At 41.2% G+C, this 19822-nt stretch overlaps 2 protein-coding genes across 2 annotated transcripts in view; both read left to right on the top strand.

Annotated features, from left to right (window-relative positions):
* Positions 1-19822, top strand: part of LOC135473700 (fibrillin-1-like) — a 116403-nt gene that overhangs the window by 48662 nt on the left and 47919 nt on the right. The window lies entirely within an intron of this gene.
* Positions 7556-11728, top strand: LOC135472549 (zinc finger protein Xfin-like). The gene has a single exon (XM_064752102.1). The coding sequence runs from the start codon at positions 7710-7712 to the stop codon at positions 10068-10070; it is 2361 nt and encodes a 786-aa protein (XP_064608172.1). The 5' UTR covers positions 7556-7709; the 3' UTR covers positions 10071-11728.

The following is a 19822-nucleotide window of genomic DNA, read 5'->3' as shown; positions in this document are numbered from 1 at the left end:
GAGCAATGTCACAGGATTACAACATACGAACATTGTCACTGGATTACAACATACGAACATTGTCACAGGATTATAACACTCGAACAATGCCATAGGAGTACAACACACAAACATTGTCACAGGATTACAACACACAAACATTGTCACAGGACTACAGCACACGAGCATCGTCACAGGATTACAACATACGAATATTGTCCCAGGATTACAACACTCGAACAATGCCTCAGGAGTACAACACACAAACATTGTCACAGGATTACAACACACAAACATTGTCACAGGACTACAAGACTCGAACAATGCCACAGGAGTACAACACACAAACATTGTCTCAGGATTACAACACACAAACATTGTCACAGGACTACAAGACTCGGACATTGCCACAGGATTACAAATCACAAACATTTTCACAGGATTACCACTCACGAGCGTTGTCAACTGATTACAACACACGAGCATGGTCACAGGTTTACATCACATCAACATTGTCAACGGATGACAACATACGAACATGGTAAGAGGATTATAACACTCGAACAATGTCAACAGATTACAACAAAGGAACATTGTCAGTGGATTAAATCACACGAGTATTGTCAACGGATTACAACACACTAACATTGTCACAGGACTACAACACACGAAAATTGTCAACTGATTTCAACACACGAGCGTCGTCACAGGATTACAACACTCGTACATTATCACAGAATTATAACACAGGAGCATTGTCAACGGATTACAACATACGAACATTGTCAGCGGATTACAAAACACACAAACATTGTCACAGGATTACAACACACGAGCATCGTCAACGGCTTACAACACACGAACTTTGTCACTGGATAACAGCACACGAGCATCGTCACATTATTTACACCACCCGCCGTATCTGGAAGAATATTTTACTCTGTTTTACCTGTTAAATGAAAACTTTACCACGTTGAACCTTTCGGATTTAATGAAACTGTGAGTATTTTTCGTGAAGATTTTGAGTCGGTCTAATAGTTGAGTGACAACATTTTGCATACATTTAGCTCTTTCAAATTGCTTTTTATGTAAGGTGTAAGCTGAGAAGTTTGTTAAGCTAATACCAACAATACATCCTAATTTAACAAGATTATTGTCTGGTTGGTTTGTGTCCGAACCGCTCATCTGTTCAGGATTTGGTTAGTTTTTTATTCGGCCTGATCATGCTGTTCAGGATTTGGTTAATTTTGTATTCGGCCCTCCCATCTTTCAGGATTTGGTTAGTTTGTTTTCGTTCCGCTCATGCTATATTCAGGGTTTGATAGCTTGCTATTTGACCCGTTCATGCTATTCAGGATTTAGCTGGTTTGTATTCGATCTGCTCATGCTGTATTCAAGGTTTGATCGCTTGGTATTTGGTCCGTTCATGCTATTCAGGATTTAGTTGGTTTGTATTCGGACTGCTCATGTTATATTCATATTTTGGTTGCTTTGTGTTTGGTTCGCTCAGGCTGTTCAGGATTTGGTTGGTTATATATTCGGTCTGATTATGTTGTACAGGTTTTGGTTTGTCTTGTTATCGTGCTGTTCATGTCTTGATTTGTCTTGTATTCGGCCTGATCATGCTGCTCAGGATTTGGTGGGTTTTGTATTCGGTCTGCCTATATGCTTCTCGTTTCCACATATGACATCTTATAAATGCTATTATAAAACATTTATAATTTTAGGTTAACAAATTCTGAAGTGTTAGAAATTTAATGCTTTACAAAATACTTAGAGAATGTTGTAATCTAACACTATCTTATGTCAACTTAAATTTTTCGGTGTTTGGTTCAGCATTAGAAATTTTACAAATATTGCAAACAATCATTGATAAATTACACTCACATTTTACAACCTTTAACATGCATCATTTATACGCTTAGAAAATGTTGACAATATGAGATATGCGTTTTATAAGAGAATATTTATGCCAGCATGGGTGTCAAATGTATGCACGCAAACCGCACAGCGGTGCACCTTGGATGTGCAAGATTGCCTGTTGTGTCTTGTGCCTGGTGATTATATGCAGATTGTCTGTGTTGTGTTTTGTGCCTGGTGGTTATGGGCAGATTGCCTGTGTTATGTCTTGTCCCTGGTAATTATGGGTAGATTGCCTGTGTTGTGTCTTGTGTCTGGTGGGTATGGGCAGATTGCCTGTGTTGTGTCTTGTGCCTGGTGGCTATGGGCAGATTGCCTTTATTGTGTCTTGAACCTGGTGGTTGTGTGCAGGTTGCCTGTGTTGTGTCTTATGCCTGGTAGTCAAGGGCAGATTGCCAGTGCTGTGTCTTGTACCTGGTAGTTAAGGGCAGATTGCCTGTGTTGTGTCTTGTGCCTAGTGGTTGTGGGCAAATTGCCTGTGTTGTGTCTTATGCCTAGTGGTTATGGGCAGATTGCCTGTGTTGTGTTTTGTGCCTAGTGGTTATGGGCAGATTGCCAGTGCTATGTCTTGTGCCTAGTGGTTATGGGCAGATTGCCTGTGTTGTGTCTTGTGCCTAGTGGTTATGGGCAGATTGCCTGTGTTGTGTCTTATGTCTGGTAGTCATGGGCAGATTGCCTGTGTTGTGTCTTGTACCTAGTGGTTATGGGCAGATTGCCTGTGTTGTGTCTTGTGCCTAGTGGTTATGGGCAGATTGCCTGTGTTGTGTCTTGTAACTGGTGGTTATGGGCAGATTGCCTGTGTTTTGTCTTGTGCCTAGTGGTTATGGGCAGATTGCCTGTGTTGTGTCTTGTGTCTAGTGGTTATGGGCAGATTGCCTGTGTTTTGTCTTGTGCCTAGTGGTTATGGGCAGATTGCCTGTGTTGTGTCTTGTGCCTGGTGGTTATGGGCAGATTGCCTGTGTTGTGTCTTATGCCTGGTAGTCATGGGCAGATTACCTGTGTTGTGTCTTGTACCTAGTGGTTATGGGCAGATTGCCTGTGTTGTGTCTTGTGCCTAGTGGTTATGGGCAGATTGCCTGTGTTGTGTCTTATGTCTGGTAGTCATGGGCAGATTGCCTGTGTTGTGTCTTGTACCTAGTGGTTATGGGCAGATTGCCTGTGTTGTGTCTTGTGCCTAGTGGTTATGGGCAGATTGCCTGTGTTGTGTCTTGTAACTGGTGGTTATGGGCAGATTGCCTGTGTTTTGTCTTGTGCCTAGTGGTTATGGGCAGATTGCCTGTGTTGTGTCTTGTGTCTAGTGGTTATGGGCAGATTGCCTGTGTTGTGTCTTGTGCCTAGTGGTTATGGGCAGATTGCCTGTGTTGTGTCTTGTGCCTAGTGGTTATGGGCAGATTGCCTGTGTTGTGTCTTATGCCTGGTAGTCATGGGCAGATTACCTGTTTTGTGTCTTGTGCCTAGTGGTTATGGGCAGATTGCCTGTGTTGTGTCTTGTGCCTAGTGGTTATGGGCAGGTCATATATCTCAAGCATATCGTCGTGTGATGAAAAGTGTTTAGGTCAGTGTGAAGAACTATCTACAGCATAGCTTGCGGTATACCGCATTGCGGTGGGTGGAATAGTGCTGGTCGGCAGAAGTATGCCCGTTGGGGCTAAACGTCCCCTACTTCCGGTTGGAACATTAATAGGCCCTGCAGCTGTTATAGAAAAATTTCCTATAAATGTGTTGTGTCTTGTGTCTGGTGGGTATGGGCAGATTGCCTGTGTTGTGTCTTGTGCCTGGTGGCTGTGGGCAGATTGCCTTTATTGTGTCTTGAACCTGGTGGTTGTGCGCAGGTTGCCTGTGTTGTGTCTTATGCCTAGTGGTTATGGGCAAATTGCCTGTGTTTTGTCTTGTGCCTAGTGGTCATGGGCAGATTGCCTGTGTTGTGTCTTATGCCTGGTAGTCAAGGGCAGATTGCCAGTGCTGTGTCTTGTACCTGGTAGTTATGGGCAGATTGCCTGTGTTGTGTCTTGTGCCTAGTGGTTGTGGGCAAATTGCCTGTGTTGTGTCTTATGCCTAGTGGTTATGGGCAGATTGCCTGTGTTGTGTCTTGTGCCTAGTGGTTATGGGCAGATTGCCTCTGTTGTGTCTTGTGCCTAGTGGTTATGGGCAGATTGCCTGTGTTGTGTCTTATGTCTGGTAGTCATGGGCAGATTGCCTGTGTTGTGTCTTGTACCTAGTGGTTATGGGCAGATTGCCTGTGTTGTGTCTTGTGCCTAGTGGTTATGGGCAGATTGCCTGTGTTGTGTCTTGTAACTGGTGGTTATGGGCAGATTGCCTGTGTTGTGTCTTGTGCCTAGTGGTTATGGGCAGATTGCCTGTGTTGTGTCTTGTGTCTAGTGGTTATGGGCAGATTGCCTGTGTTTTGTCTTGTGCCTAGTGGTTATGGGCAGATTGCCTGTGTTGTGTCTTGTGCCTAGTGGTTATGGGCAGATTGCCTGTGTTGTGTCTTATGCCTGGTAGTCATGGGCAGATTACCTGTGTTGTGTCTTGTACCTAGTGGTTATGGGCAGATTGCCTGTGTTGTGTCTTGTGCCTAGTGGTTATGGGCAGATTGCCTGTGTTGTGTCTTGTGCCTAGTGGTTATGGGCAGATTGCCTGTGTTGTGTCTTGTGCCTTGTGGTTATGGGCAGATTGCCTGTGTTGTGTCTTGTGTCTAGTGGTTATGGGCAGATTACCTGTGTTTTGTCTTGTGCCTAGTGGTTATGGGCAGATTGCCTGTGTTGTGTCTTGTGCCTAGTGGTTATGGGCAGATTGCCTGTGTTGTGTCTTATGCCTGGTAGTCATGGGCAGATTACCTGTGTTGTGTCTTGTACCTAGTGGTTATGGGCAGATTGCCTGTGTTGTGTCTTGTGCCTAGTGGTTATGGGCAGATTGCCTGTGTTGTGTCTTGTGCCTAGTGGTTATGGGCAGATTGCCTGTGTTGTGTCTTATGCCTGGTAGTCATGGGCAGATTACCTGTGTTGTGTCTTGTGCCTAGTGGTTATGGGCAGATTGCCTGTGTTGTGTCTTGTGCCTAGTGGTTATGGGCAGGTCATATATCTCAAGCATATCGTCGTGTGATGAAAAGTGTTTAGGTCAGTGTGAAGAACTATCTACAGCATAGCTTGCGGTATACCGCATTGCGGTGGGTGGAATAGTGCTGGTCGGCAGAAGTATGCCCGTTGGGGCTAAACGTCCCCTACTTCCGGTTGGAACATTAATAGGCCCTGCAGCTGTTATAGAAAAATTTCCTTGTAGCCTTAAAAAGAACACATTCTTCCGCACACCCTTTGTGCTTGTCTGTCGAAGTGATACAAATTATATCAGGTAAAGGCTTAGTAAACATGTGATCTGCAAAATGGTGAGAGGACTGTTCAACCCACGGCTTATCTCAGGGAATGAAAAGGGGATGAAAAACAGGCACAGTTCTGTACAGTACTTTTGTCTGTTGGGAAACGGCAGGAGTTAAGGTTATGTCCCGTCCATCTCCCAACGAAACGTTAAGTTTTGGAAATTTATATCTGTTTGATCTACACCAAACGTGAACCAGAAGATGGTTTGAGTTCGGCTTGAAAAATCAATTAAACAAATAAATAAATAGAAAAATTGGGCAGTGTTCATCAAACATGCTTAGAGTTTGTCGTCTGTCTTATGCACTTTAGCGGGCTAAAGGTCCCAATGAATGATACTATCGCCTTTATTCAAGTTAATAGGCCATGCACATAAATGAGACACTGGATGTGGCTTCATTTAAGTTGGATCATCACTAATTAGCTGGCGAGAACATCAACTCCAAAGAGAAAGCACCCCGAACATGCCTTAAACTATTTTTATCTGATCGTTTGAGTTTGAAATTGTAAATTTATTTATAACTTTTCTGACCTCCAGGGGCGACAAACAGGCGTTTATATATGCTTGAAATTAATAGTCAGTGATTCATTGACAAGGACGTTTGGATTGAGATAAAAACTTACAACTGGTAAAGGGCGTTACGATAGTGTGTTAATCGGTATCTAGAAATAGGGCCAGAGAGCGTAATAATTGGTGTCTGGTCACACATAACAGGTCACAATACCGGCCACTGACGGTATGATATAAAGTCATACATAACTTGTGACAAACGGCCACTGACGGTGTGGTATAAAGTCATACATAACTTGTGACAAACAGCCACTGACGGTATGGTATAAAGTGATACATAACTTGTGACAAACGGCCACTGACGGTATGGTATAAACTGATACATAACTTCTGACAAACAGCCACTGACGGTATGGTATAAAGTGATACATAACTTGTGACAAACGGCCACTGATGGTATAGTATAAAGTCATACATAACTTGTGACAAACAGCCACTGACGGTATGGTATAAAGTCATACATAACTTGTGACAAACGGCCACTGACGGTGTGGTATAAAGTCATACATAACTTCTGACAAACAGCCACTGACGGTATGGTATAAAGTGATACATAACTTGTGACAAACGGCCACTGACGGTATGGTATAAACTGATACATAACTTCTGACAAACAGCCACTGACGGTATGGTATAAAGTGATACATAACTTGTGACAAACGGCCACTGATGGTATAGTATAAAGTCATACATAACATCCGACAGGATGGTATCATAACCGGGGCTAATCAGACGATTGCGAACCATCGCGTTGATCAGACGATTGCGAACCCTCACGTGGTATAATGTTAAAAAATATGTTCTGTTACGTGCTACATAAATTAGGTAATTAGTTAGCTGTTATGATGTCATGAGCGTCACCTGGGTTAGACTGATCCACATGTACATTGGTCATCCATACATAACTTTAACTGGCTTTTTCAGTGAATGGAATTTTATTTTTACGCTTTAGTTGAAATGTTTATTATTATTTACCAAAATATAAGGCTGCATGTGTCATCTGTCGACGTTCCACTCATTTTAAACTCACTATCGTCTGTACATGGATTGGAAAAGTAAGTGGGTTAAAATTAAAAAATTACGAAAAAATGAAATGGAAATTTTTTCAGTGTGCTCTAGAGGCTCCACCATCAAAGCGTAAATCTTACAAACGTTTAGTAGTGAATATTCTAAATTTGGGAAGTACTGTATGCTAATATTCTCTCAAATATACGGCGAATGGAAGTACTACTTGTCTATAAATTGGGCTTGCCAGTTTCTCTCCAGTGGAGCTTGTAATCTTCCCACACTGGCGTCATTAAGCCGTAGACATAGTAATGTAGTAATAATGAATCTGAACTGTATGATCGATTAAAGTGACTGAATGATTGGCTATGGTGACTGAATGATTGACTGTGGGTCTGAATAATTGATTATGGTGCGTAAATGATAGATTATAGTTACTGAATGGTTGATTATGGTGACTGAGTGATTGATTATGATGACTGAATGGTTGAGTGTAGTGCCTGAATGATTGGTTGTGGTGATTGAGTGATTGATTATGGTGACTGAATGATTGACTGAATGATTGAATGAGTGATTAAGGTGGCTGGATGATTGTTTATGGCTTAAGGCCTTGTTGATATTTGATGATAAGTATCTATTTAGGATTCTTAGTATACACTGATAAATGCTTGCCTACAGTTTGCAGGTGGAAATTAGGAGTGACGAACTGACGAACGTTCTGTGTAAACAGCAGTTATAAAATCATAGTGATTCCACTAATTTGTTGTGTTTCCTTTCTTTTGCAGACCGATGTTCTAAGAAGATTACATATAAATGAAGTAACATCGACTCGTATCCTGTTGTAAGTTTTTAATTTGCCTAAAATGATTCAAGACAAGGGACTATTAACGGGAATGCTGCGGGCGTCCATCCTTACGCTGTGTAAGCAAGCTGTGTCTTGTGAAACGAAGTTAAAAGTAGACGGTATTGTGTGCATTACACTAGAGAATGATTCTCAACAAATCGTTATCAATTTTCACGAAAATCTTCGAGGGGAGGGTCCAAGAACTAACACTACAACATATCCGTTTAAGACAAGGCAGTCTTCGTATCCAGGACGGACAGCCTCTGATATATCACCTTGTGCCTCTGATGTGGACAGCCGCGAGGTCCTCTCTGAACCACTGTTCTCCGCGGACTCGAGCAAAAACACAGACCTTTCCTCTGAGAATGGTCACAATAAAATAAAGTCCGAACCAATGGACACTAATGACGATCTACCACAGTCGTCTCCTGCGAGCGATTACAGAGTTAGCCAAGAAGCAGAGTACGACTCACAGCCTTATCCACACGTGGCCTATAACCCAAAGGCTGGTCCAGGTGGTCAAGACGGCGACCTCTCCCAGGACACCCGCAGTAGCTCAGGGACACCCAATGACCCTCCAAAGTCGACTCAACTCTCACCAGGTTCCACGGAGGTACAGCCACCAATCCGCTGTAAGCAGTGCGGTGACAGTTTGCCGACCACGCAAGCGTTTGAAGAACACAGCGCCATGGTTCACGGCACCTTTACGTGTTCGTACTGCCACAATACATTCACATCAAAGCCAAATCTACAACGACACATTCGTCTGCACACTGGACAAAAGCCTTATTCATGCACACAGTGCCCAAGTCGCTTCAGCCGAATGGACGACCTGAAAGGTCACATCCTTAAACACCAGTATCCGAAACCGTTCCGCTGTAACCTATGTGGACGAGGTTACACAGACCGGTCGTGTCTCCGAAACCACATGAGGAAGGAGCACAACAGTACTCTGCTGCATGTCTGCTCCAAATGCGGAGAGGGCTTTGACAACACACAGACGAGCATGGAGCACAAGAAGGTTCACCCGGAGCTACAGCGTTTTCAGTGCAATATGTGCACCTTCATCGGGACGAACCCTCTCTCTCACCACAAACACCTCCTCTCTCACAACTTCATCGGTAAATTGTACACTTGCAGAAAGTGCAGCTTACCGTACACTGACCCGTTTGAGTACTCCGATCATCTAAAACAACACCGTACGGATCAGAACTGTAACGCGTTTGCCTGCTGCTTTTGCGACAAAGTACTGCCGTCATACGACCAATTTGTCCGCCATGAGCACAGTCACGTGCAGAACAAAGGTCACACGTGTCACGTGTGCTCCTCACAGCTGAAGACCTCTTCCATGCTCAAGCTGCACATGTTAACTCACAACGATGGCGCGAGTCCTGTAGGCTCAGACGACGACCGGGACGACAGTAAAGGTGGCAGTCAGTACTGGTGCACTGAATGCAACACGGGCTTTTCTTCCGAAGTCTGTCTTGGTGACCACATCGCCACTGTTCACGAAAACCGAAGCCCAACAGAGAATCTTAAGACGATAGCAATTGACGAGATCAAATCTGACCACAATCAGAACCATTACAAGGCCGAAGAGTTTCCGGATGCTGAGAAACTTGACGACCATTCAACGTCCGTTGATCATCCGCTCGATATGAGGACACACCAGCCCAGGCGTTCACCTTATCCCAGGCGCGGAGTGCGCAGCTCGTACCGGCCATTGAGTTCACCTCCTCTGTCATTTCCCTTCATGACACCTGACAACTATCCGCCACACCTGAACATAGAACATCCCTTTCGGATGTATGACGTACCCACACACCTGCCCGCCTCTTTCTTAATACCCATGATGCCAGGTCCTCCTAGGGGCCCTACTGACAGCGTCTCTACCGGAAGTTCCACGGGTGAGTCGCCACCTGCCGTTGACACCACAGAAGAGTCAAATCAGAGTCCGTCTCCTACAAATGAACGCATTACTCAGTCAACGTCAACGTCAACGACGTTTGATCGAATCACCACACCCGACGTCATGTTTAGGCTGCGCAACTCTGTGTTTCGCTGTGATTTGTGTGATTCCCAGTTCAACAGTTTCGAGAGCATAGAAGCCCACAGCAACCAGAAGCATAAGCGGTACCTTTGCGACTACTGCGGCAAATCGTTCACGGCCAAACCAAACAGGGACCGTCACGTGCGGTACCACACAGGAGAGCGCCCCTATCGCTGTGAGCTCTGTAAGCAGTCGTTCTTCCGCGGAGATGACTTGAAGTACCACCGTACCACCCGTCACTCCAGTCACAAGCCACACCGCTGTACCGTTTGCAGTGCAACCTTCGCCTGGCCAAAAGATCTAGACCGCCATAATCGGACCCATGTGTAGAATGTTGATCATATCAAGACACAAACCGTATTGTGTCGTTCATTTATTCGAATTATTCTCAGGACTTTTGGTGAATTAAATGATCACAGCGAATTTGGTAGCTCAAATATCCTAAAAAAGAAATAAGGAAAAAGCTGTGGCAAAGAAAATGACTTTCATGTGTCACAGAGACTAAAAACCTCTTGCATTATAACATTGTGTAATATTTATGCTTAGACCTTTAGTCAACAAAAGGTTGCCCTGATTAAAAATATAGCTTTGCATTTATAGATTTGAATGTTCATGTCCATGCCTGTAATATGTTTTCCTATGTTCTTTTTAAAACCTGTTCAATTCGAAAATATTTGTTAGATGTAATGGTGCTATAGAACTACATTATAATGAAATAAGTGTCATAATAACTCCTGATTGTGGAAATCGGAATCTTCCAGAAAAGTTATAGAGTTAAACATGATTTTAGTATTTTATGCATTAATCTATGACTTTGTTTTAGCGAGAACAGAAGTACGTTTATTTTTTTAATACATTTAACGCGGGAAATTTGCTATCTGTCATTTTGCATGACAGTTTATTGGTCGGCAATGGTCTCCAATGAATATTCCAGGCAAATGCCTACTGCAGTTCTTAACGTTATGGGTATATTTATATCTTCATGAAATTTGTGTATTTCTTTACTACCTTGAATAATTTTTTTGATAGTTTTGGGGTTTAAAATCCAAGCAATTGTCCTTGCAGCCAATTTACTAATTTATGACATTATTGCTTGATTGTCTTTGAATTGACAGTATATGTATATTTTTTTAGGTTAGATATGCGTTATACATTACTTTTGCCAGCATTGAATGTATAGATTCGAAAAGATGCATTTCAGTACTTCATCTATTTCTGAATATTTTAAATTTATTGATTGAACTTTATGCTCAACATGATAATACCTCTTCTTGGGTCTCATATTCTACATACTTGCCATATTTGTTTGTAAATTTGTATATTTTTATCAAAATTTCTTATGTGCCATCGTTGCCAATTGATGGGTGCTCATTAAATGGAATTCCTGGTGATATTATTTGAGAATACTTAATTTGGAATTGCACGTGTCATCGCGCAAGTCACTTTAAAACACAGGCTACTGTAATTCATCGTTTGGGTTTCAGTTGCCATTGTTGATAAACCACCCATGAAATGTAGCCAAACGTTGGCAAAGAGACAGAGAGATGTGTGTTTTAATGGGTATTTAATGAGACCCCAGCCCCAGCAAACTTGTAGTGCTAATGCTAAGAAACGAGTGTAAACGACATGTTCGGTTCACTTTAAACATTTTTTTACAATTTTTTTTTTTGAAACTCGTTTGCGATGTGCCGAAAGAAAGCACGTCATGGAGTTCTATGGGCAGTACCATTAACAACAGCTATGTAATAGCGGAAGATGCTGCCTTATTAGTCGCCTGCAAATCACACATACATTAAAGCATTTTACAAGCTTATTTCATTTTTAAATTCTGCCGAAAAAAAAAACATAGTCCTAGTTTTTTATATGAAACTGCTATCCTATTATTGTGAATAGCTGGTGTAATTTGTTGGCATAAGGAAAACGCCGGTGAAATGTACAACATTGTTTACCGGTAAACCTATTGTCTTTTGTTGCGCAATAAAACTGAACCGTTGGAACTTACGTGTCCGCTTTCTTTGGAATGATTTCGCTGTTCTTCGCTTCCTGGTACCTCGCTCAAAACATTCGCACAGACGGTATCAAACGAGGAAAGTTCACAGCACGAAACCTGTTACTGTCATATATCACTAAAAAAAGTCACCGAGAAACATTAGGTTTGATTTCCTTCCTCTTTCCTATTTTAAATGGCGAATGTAGCCAGAACAGGATCTTCAAGGATTTTTCTAAAATCTTTTAGCAAAACATTGTGGGCGGTATACTTTGAAAATGACAAAAGATATGCCTGAAGGGAAGAATAGATATCTGTCTAAATAGAATGATTCGTGAAGAAACCATGTTGTTTTGTATAATGCCGTTTAAAGCCATTGTCAAATTTAGTTTACATGCAGCACAGTTCACTTAAAAGTAACACGATATATTCCCTTTGAGTGAATCCTAGTCTATTTCGCGTAGTCGTGATTTACTCTGTGTAACCAGTTTCAGCTTCAGAATATTAATGTATAGTTTGTAATGAGCAATATATAAAGGAAATGGGGTGTCGTTTTGAGGAAAATAATTTAGACGTATCAATATTCTCAGTTAAACAGGTATACTCGATGTAGTTACCTATATGTGGGTATAATGAAATGTAAGATAAATAATTACGTCTCCAAAGTTCGAAACATCCATCCCTAATCGAGACACTTATATGAGATAAGTTTTTATCCATTTACAAAATTTTATTCATTTATATATTTGTTTATTTCTTTAATGTTTAACGCCAAGTACGCTCAGGAATTTTTCACTGGTACGATTGCGGTCAGTTTCATTGGTAGAGGAAACCCGAATGCCCGAGGTAAACCACTGACCTTTGACATGTAAATGCTTACTGGACGAAGCTTTCCCATCTATAACGTGCGGATATACCCGAAAGTTGCACGGCGCAAAGCGCCCCACGGGTGCCGTCTAACACAGTTTTAATTGACGTAATTAAACACAATAGTCAGCCTTCGCTTAAACGTGTGGACATGGTCTGTAAACACTTACATGCATGATCTGTAAACACTTGTATACATGATCTGTAAACACACATACATGACCTGTAAAGAATTATGGGACTGTAATAACCAAAGTTCTATTTATTCGTTTATTTGATTTATATGAATCTAGTTCACTATGGTCAGTATATTATTCGATGGTCTAATGCATGATTAGAGCGTCCGCCTGAAAGTCGGGACACCTGAATTAAATCTGGGCCTGGTCATATCAAAGATTATAAAAAATAAATGCCTCGCTTGGTGCTTGGCGAGAGATTAGAGCAAGGAAACTGGATTGATTGCCCCGGTGTCTGTATAATGTGACTGGGTGCAGTGTCGTGTTTGCTGTCTTCGGCATGATACTTCACTTTGGCAGCATAGGTTCGCTTTGCCACAAGAAGACACAGTATATGTACACACACCTACCGACTTCTCATCGCCATGTAACTAAAAAATTATTACGACGTATAAAAATATGACTTAAAAACGCAAGAATACATAGATATATTTATTATTGCTGTACTTATTATAATTTTTTTATTTTTTGTTCGAGTTCAATCATGAAGTGACTGAAGTCCACGAAATTGTTATCTATAAAAAAGATGTTTCCACATAACTTTCCATCTCTAAACAGTATTACCCCATCACTTATCATCTATAAAAAAAAAATGTTATCTCACGTGACTTTACATCTATAATAAATTGAAATATGCGAAAATATTTTTGTATGGTAGGTATTTGGCACCACCTTTTGGTATTTATCGTCGTTGCATAATAATGTTTTAAATACGAATGTAATGCATACCCAAACCTATGCATTTAATCTGAATGATAATAATATTTATGGATGTATTAAAAACATAAATATTATCAAAATCCAGGTTAAACACATTTGTTAGGTGAAAAGACGAAATTCTAGTGCACATATATTTATTAAACATGTGTTACATTTTTCATTTATAACATTATTACTCAAAGACTATATATACCAAGATGTGGTCCCAAATACCCACCATACAAAAAATATTTTCAAGTGTCTTTTTCTCTTTAAAAAAAATTGATATAAATGTTGAGGACATTCACAACTAACTTTTCGTGCTCTTTCATCTGAACTTGATAAAAAAAAATTGTATATTTTCTCCACCTTTAAGTAATTACTTAAACCGAAAATAGGACTGTTCTGTCCTTTAAACAGGTCTCTTTAAAACGGCGAGCATGTAGTTATTGGCGAGATCATGTTTCTGGGAACGTGACATGTGGTTACATGCGAGATCATGCTTCTGGGAACGTGTTCTGTGGTTATTTGCGAATGTGTGCTGCTAGGAACGTAGTCCGTGGTTATTTGCGAATGTGTGCCCCTAGGAACGTGTTCTGTGGTTATTTGTGAATGTGCGCTTCTAGGAACGTATTCTGTGGTTATTTGTGAATATGTGCTTCTAGGAACGTAGTCCGTGGTTATTTGCGAATGTGTGCTCCTAGGAACGTGTTCTGTGGTTATTTGTGAATATGTGCTTCTAGGATCGTGTTCTGTGGTTATTTGTGAATGTGTGCTTCTAGGAACGTAGTCTGGTTATTTGTGAATGTGTGCTTCTAGGAACGTAGTCTGTGGTTATTTGCGAATGTGTGCTTCTAGGAAGGTGTTCAGTGGTTATTTGTGAATGTGTGCTTCTAGGAACGTGTTCTGTGGTTATTTGTGAATGTGTGCTCCTAGGAACGTGTTCTGTGGTTATTTGTGAATGTGTGCTTCTAGGAACGTGTTCTGTGGTTATTTATGAATGTGTGCTTCTAGGAACGTGTTCTGTGGTTATTTGCGAATGTGTACTCCTAGGAACGTAGACTGTGGTTATTTGCAAATGTGTGCTCCTAGGAATGTAGTCTGTGGTTATTTACGAATGTGAGTTTCTAGGAACGTTGTCCGCGGTTATTTACGAATGTGTGCTTCTAAGAACGTAGTCTGTGGTTATTTGTGAATGTGTGCTTCTAAGAACGTGTTCTGTGGTTATTTGCGAATGTGTGCTTCTAGGAACGTGTTCTGTGGTTGTTTGCGAATGTGTGCTTCTAGGAACGTGTTCTGTGGTTATTTGTGAATGTGTGCTTCTAGGAACGTGTTCTGTGCTTATTTGTGAATGTGTGCTTCTAGAAACGTGTTCTGTGGTTATTTGTGAATGTGTGCTTCTGGGAACGTGTTCTGTGGTTATTTGCGAATGTGTGCTTCTGGGACGTGGTCAGAAAGAATTGTTTGGTTGGCTGTTGTGTGTCTGTGTCCGGTCAAGCGTGATGACGTACAGTGATTAGTGTGTATGCATCGGGTCACGCTCGGGACAACACCCAGACAATAATTGGGGAGGACGGTTGTCCAGTAAATGACCAGATGCACATTGTGTCATTCGTATATAAGTGTTCGGCTGTGACATTAGTGAGACATGTTTATGATTTCGATACCAACAAGTCACTTGGCTGTTAACCATAACTTGCCATCAAGGGAAACGGGTCATACTGACCGAGCTCGTCACGTACACATTTTCATGCACTGGGTTTGCTTGGATAAGGAAACGACTTGCTCTATTAACTTTTATATTTATTCATATCTTTTTTTTTATCTATTTACCTAAGGACTTGTTTCGATGTAAAATTTTAGAGGAGGGAAAATACATTCCAGAAAAAAAAACAGCTTGGCTAAGTTTATGTCAGATAAGTCTCAAACGGGTTGTTTTTGTCCCTGGGGGTGTATCCTGACGAGGAAACACAAGGTTTGCTAAGCCCCGGGGGAGAGGAGTTCTTGTTAATGGGAGGGTCTGTAAGCATTGTTGTCTGATTGTCTACTAATAACCTCTCTCCGGGTTGTACAACTGGCTGGCTCATGCTTGAGGCTGGGGAATAGCAGATATAGCTAGCTAACCCGCCGAGTGCATCTCCTGTCTAGATAACAAGTTGAAAAAAAATTCGCTGAGACAGACAGATCTTAACGACGAATCATAAGGTCTGGCCCTATCAGGAGGACGACTTTTCGGCAGCCAGAAAAAAAGTTAGTTAATTTTATCTCACCTTTTTTGTCCTAAGCCGCCGTTCCGTAAACGCGTCCACCCCTCAGTTGACTTCGACTGGATAGAAAACAATACATAGAACATGCTAAATTTCATTCCTCATTATCAGATTACAAATTAACGTCGCAGTTTTGTTTCACTGCTCATACACACCGTCCCGAACCCTAATCTATGTGTGTTAGCAGCACAAACATTTAAATCACCAAAATGCCATTGATACAGATAAAATCTGCAAAATTTGTTTTATCCAAGGCTTGTACCTTAGGCAAATTTTGCATACATTTTAGGGTTTTTATTTTGCTGTGAAATATAGATAATGACAAAAAAACGGCAGTCGAATTAACTGGGCTCGATGAGCGTATAATAGAGCCATATGAGATCCAAAATAAAAATTAAACTCACTGCATTTGAGGCCTTTCGTTTAGCACATGTTGTTGGAAAGTAATGAAAGTAATGGGGACAGTTTAGTGCTTGGGTGATGTCAGGGAGCGACCCTTGCTTGCATCAGACGTACTTTCTTAACAACATGTTACGCTAATCTTTGGGTTAATGGGTATAATTGTGATAAGTCTGCTTTTTGCATGTAATTTCTAACGTTCTTTGCTGCCTATGTACATCTAGTCTGACTACTATTATCTATTTGTTACACACTGTCCCAACAACCAGAAATTATTGCGTTGAAAGGCAATCTCTAAACCATTGCCAAAATTGCACAAGAGAACGGTTCAGTTTGATAGTTCCTACAATCACACAGTACGTTGCTGCACAAGAGAACGGTTTAATTTGATAGTTCCTACCATCACACTGTTACTGCACAAGATAACGGTTCAGTTTGATAGTTCCTACCATCACAAAGTTACTGCACAAGAGAACGGTTCAGTTTGATAGTTCCTACTATCACGCAGTTACTGCACACGAGAACGGTTCAGTTTTATAATTCGTACCATCACACAGTTACTGCACAAGAGAACGGTTCAGTTTGATAGTTTTAACCATCACACAGTTACTGCACAAGAGAACAGTTCAGTTTGATAATTCGTACCATCTCACAGTTAGTGCACAAGAGAACGGTTCAGTTTGATAGTTCCTACTATCACACAGTTACTGCACAAGAGAACGGTTTAATTTGATTGTTCCTACCATCACACAGTTACTGCATAAGAGAACGGTTCAATTTGATAGAAGGGTTTAAACTGCTCTGAAGGCTTCATATGATTTAGTGGGTTTTTGAAATGTACAGAAATCCTGGGAGAATTCAGCTTATATGGCGTCAAATCTCCGGGAGAAGACAACGGGCCGAGTAAATACACACCTTAAAAGAGGGAACTTAAGAACGTGCAATATTATACTGTTTGTTGTGTTAGCACAACATCCCCGGCAAGTTTAATTATGTAAAATTAATGTTTTTGTTAACTTAAACTGGCATTTGTAAAAGAAAACAATAACGTGCGCGCCTTGATTATATATGTAGCCTATGTTTTTTGCTCTGTCCGCCAATTCTTTTTTGTGTACATGTAATTTATATATAACTCTACACAGACATTGCCTGTATTCGACCTTGTGCCATGTTTACTAACGTATGTCTGTATTCAAGTTTTTTGGATAAGTTCTCTGGTTTCTGACTGTAACCTTCAGTAGAACGTTTTTAGTGAATTGTTGTGTTATTGGATTTTATTGTATATTCATTACCTTTAAGTTTTCATATTTTACCGTCTCTTTGATGCCATATATAACCCTCTGTACTCTCACCTGTTTTTTTACCTGACTGGTTAGTCCTATGGGAATATCCAGTGCTTTGAATGTTAAGTTGTTTCTTATTCGAGGTGTGATGATGATATCTTCCACAATTTGTATAGAACATTGGGATGTTATGTTAAAATTCATTTCGTGAGTTTTCCGCAATCATCTACAGCCCTTACTACAGATCTGTGGATGAACATGTGGTTAACTGGGCCTTGGCTTAAAGCCGCTGTGAAACCAACTAGGGCGGAGTGAAACCAACTGGACGGAGTGGGGTGGGGTTAGGGTGGGAGTAGGAGGTGTTGGAATGCGTGCGTGCGTGTGCTCGTGTGTGCGCGTGTGCCCACGCGCCTGCGTGCGTGTCTGCCTGCATGCGTGGGATTTAATGTCGTGCTTAATTTTTCAGTTTTATGATGACTATCCTGATCCGTAAATGGCTTATATTTCTTAGATCATAATGGCTACAGGACTATATTTTTAAAGGTTTATAATTAGAGAGGATTTGTTGAACTTCTCTACTCGTCGGTCTCGTGCTGGCCTGCTCTGGGGCATATTGCCTGCACGTGTGTTTTAATGATGTCCATTATCACCATACCGGAAGTCAGATAATTATCTTGCGCGCTACACTTTCTGCCTACAATCTCATCAGATGTTTGGAGGTGGTAGCTGAATATGCAAACTAACAAAGTCATTTTGCTGTTTCCTTTTAACGTTGCGCTTCAGCGATTCTTCTCCGTAATCCGTGTTGAAATATTTGACAAAAAATATCCCAGTGTTTATCTTTATGAAACATCAGCCACCCAATCTTCAAATGACGAACGTTTACAAAAGCCCGTCTACAAAAGTAAATCGAGGTTAAGCTCTTGGGTGGAGCATGTCACTCGGCTACTGGCTTGACGTACTAATGCCTGTCTCTTAGTCAGTGTGTTAGTCAATGTGTTGGCCTGTCTGATAGACAGTCTTTTAGTCCGCCTGCAAGTCAGTGTGTTAGTAAGTGTGTTGGCCTGTCTGATAGACAGTCTTTTAGTCCGCCTGCTAGTCAGTGTGTTAGTCAGTCTGTTGGCCTGTCTGATAGACAGTCTTTTAGTCCGCCTGCTAGTCAGTGTGTTAGTCAGCCTGTTGGCCTGTCTGATAGACAGTCTTTTAGTCCGCCTGCTAGTCAGCCTGTTAGTCAATCCACCCCCACCCCCCACCACCCCGCTCTCACCGTTTGGAAGAACTGTAGGCCATTAATTTTCTCCTATACATGCAGAAACTTTTTAAGAGCTAGCATGTAGATTCGCGGTCGACTTAATGATATTAATGATTCATTAACTTTAAATAATCTATATATAGAAGAATGGAATTGTAGAATTTCCTCACATCCACCGTGATGAATAGCGATATTTACGTGACCAGTTATTACTTTCTGGGGTATTCCATCAAACGCTTGCACTGTAAGTCTCTTAAATTTTACAATGAGTATCTTGCTTCATAATCGTGTCTTTGTCCGCTTAACCCAGAAATACTGGCTTTCCTTGATAAAATCACAACGTCCGATAGATGCACATTTTCAATAAAAGCTCGGCTGAAAGGCAAATTTCTACATGTAACCAGCATGGTTCATGATTTAAATGCAAGTTAAATTAACCTGCCATCAACATCCATTTCAGTTTGGGCGGTGGTACAAAGGTAGCGGAGGGCGCGGTTGGGTGCCCTCTAAAGTCGCGTTCGAGATGGACGCCATCAGCGACCATAGTTGAAAACTGTTATTTTGTTACTTTACCAACTGTTTTATTTCTTCGGTGCTTTGAGTTGACTGGTCGTTCTGTTACAGACCTAACATCTATTATATATGGTTGACTAATGTACAATTTATTGATGGTTATACAAATACACCTACATCGCCATGGTTTAAGCAGAATTGTGTGTAAAAATGTTAAGCTACGTCTAAGAAGCCATTGGTCTAGAATGACTCAAAATGCTGCGTTGTCATCACGTTGAATATGCCTTCCTATATCAGTGTATGAGCTCGTCTTCTCCACTGATATGACCTTGTCTTGGTTAACAACACATGGCGTGTTTGAATACACCAATACTTAGCATATGCCAGATACCTAAGCTGTGACATTCAGGGAGATGACAGGACCTGACAAAGGTTTAAAGAAATGATTTCCTGGAAATTTTATCAGTGGTGTAACGGAAGTACATGTCAGTGAGATCTGACGCATGTGCTCTTACCACATTTCAGGCTTAAGAGTTAACGAAATATTATCTGTTAATAGCAGTGTATAAGACATCACTG

This window comes from Liolophura sinensis, chromosome 8 (genome assembly GCF_032854445.1).
Source record: "Liolophura sinensis isolate JHLJ2023 chromosome 8, CUHK_Ljap_v2, whole genome shotgun sequence".
NCBI lineage: Eukaryota > Metazoa > Mollusca > Polyplacophora > Chitonida > Chitonidae > Liolophura > Liolophura sinensis.
This window is presented reverse-complemented; position numbering and strand designations above follow the sequence as displayed.

Excerpts from the sequence above, each read along its gene's own strand:
- LOC135472549 (XM_064752102.1), top strand. The coding sequence starts at position 7,710 with ATGATTCAAGACAAGGGACTATTAACGGGAATGCTGCGGGCGTCCATC.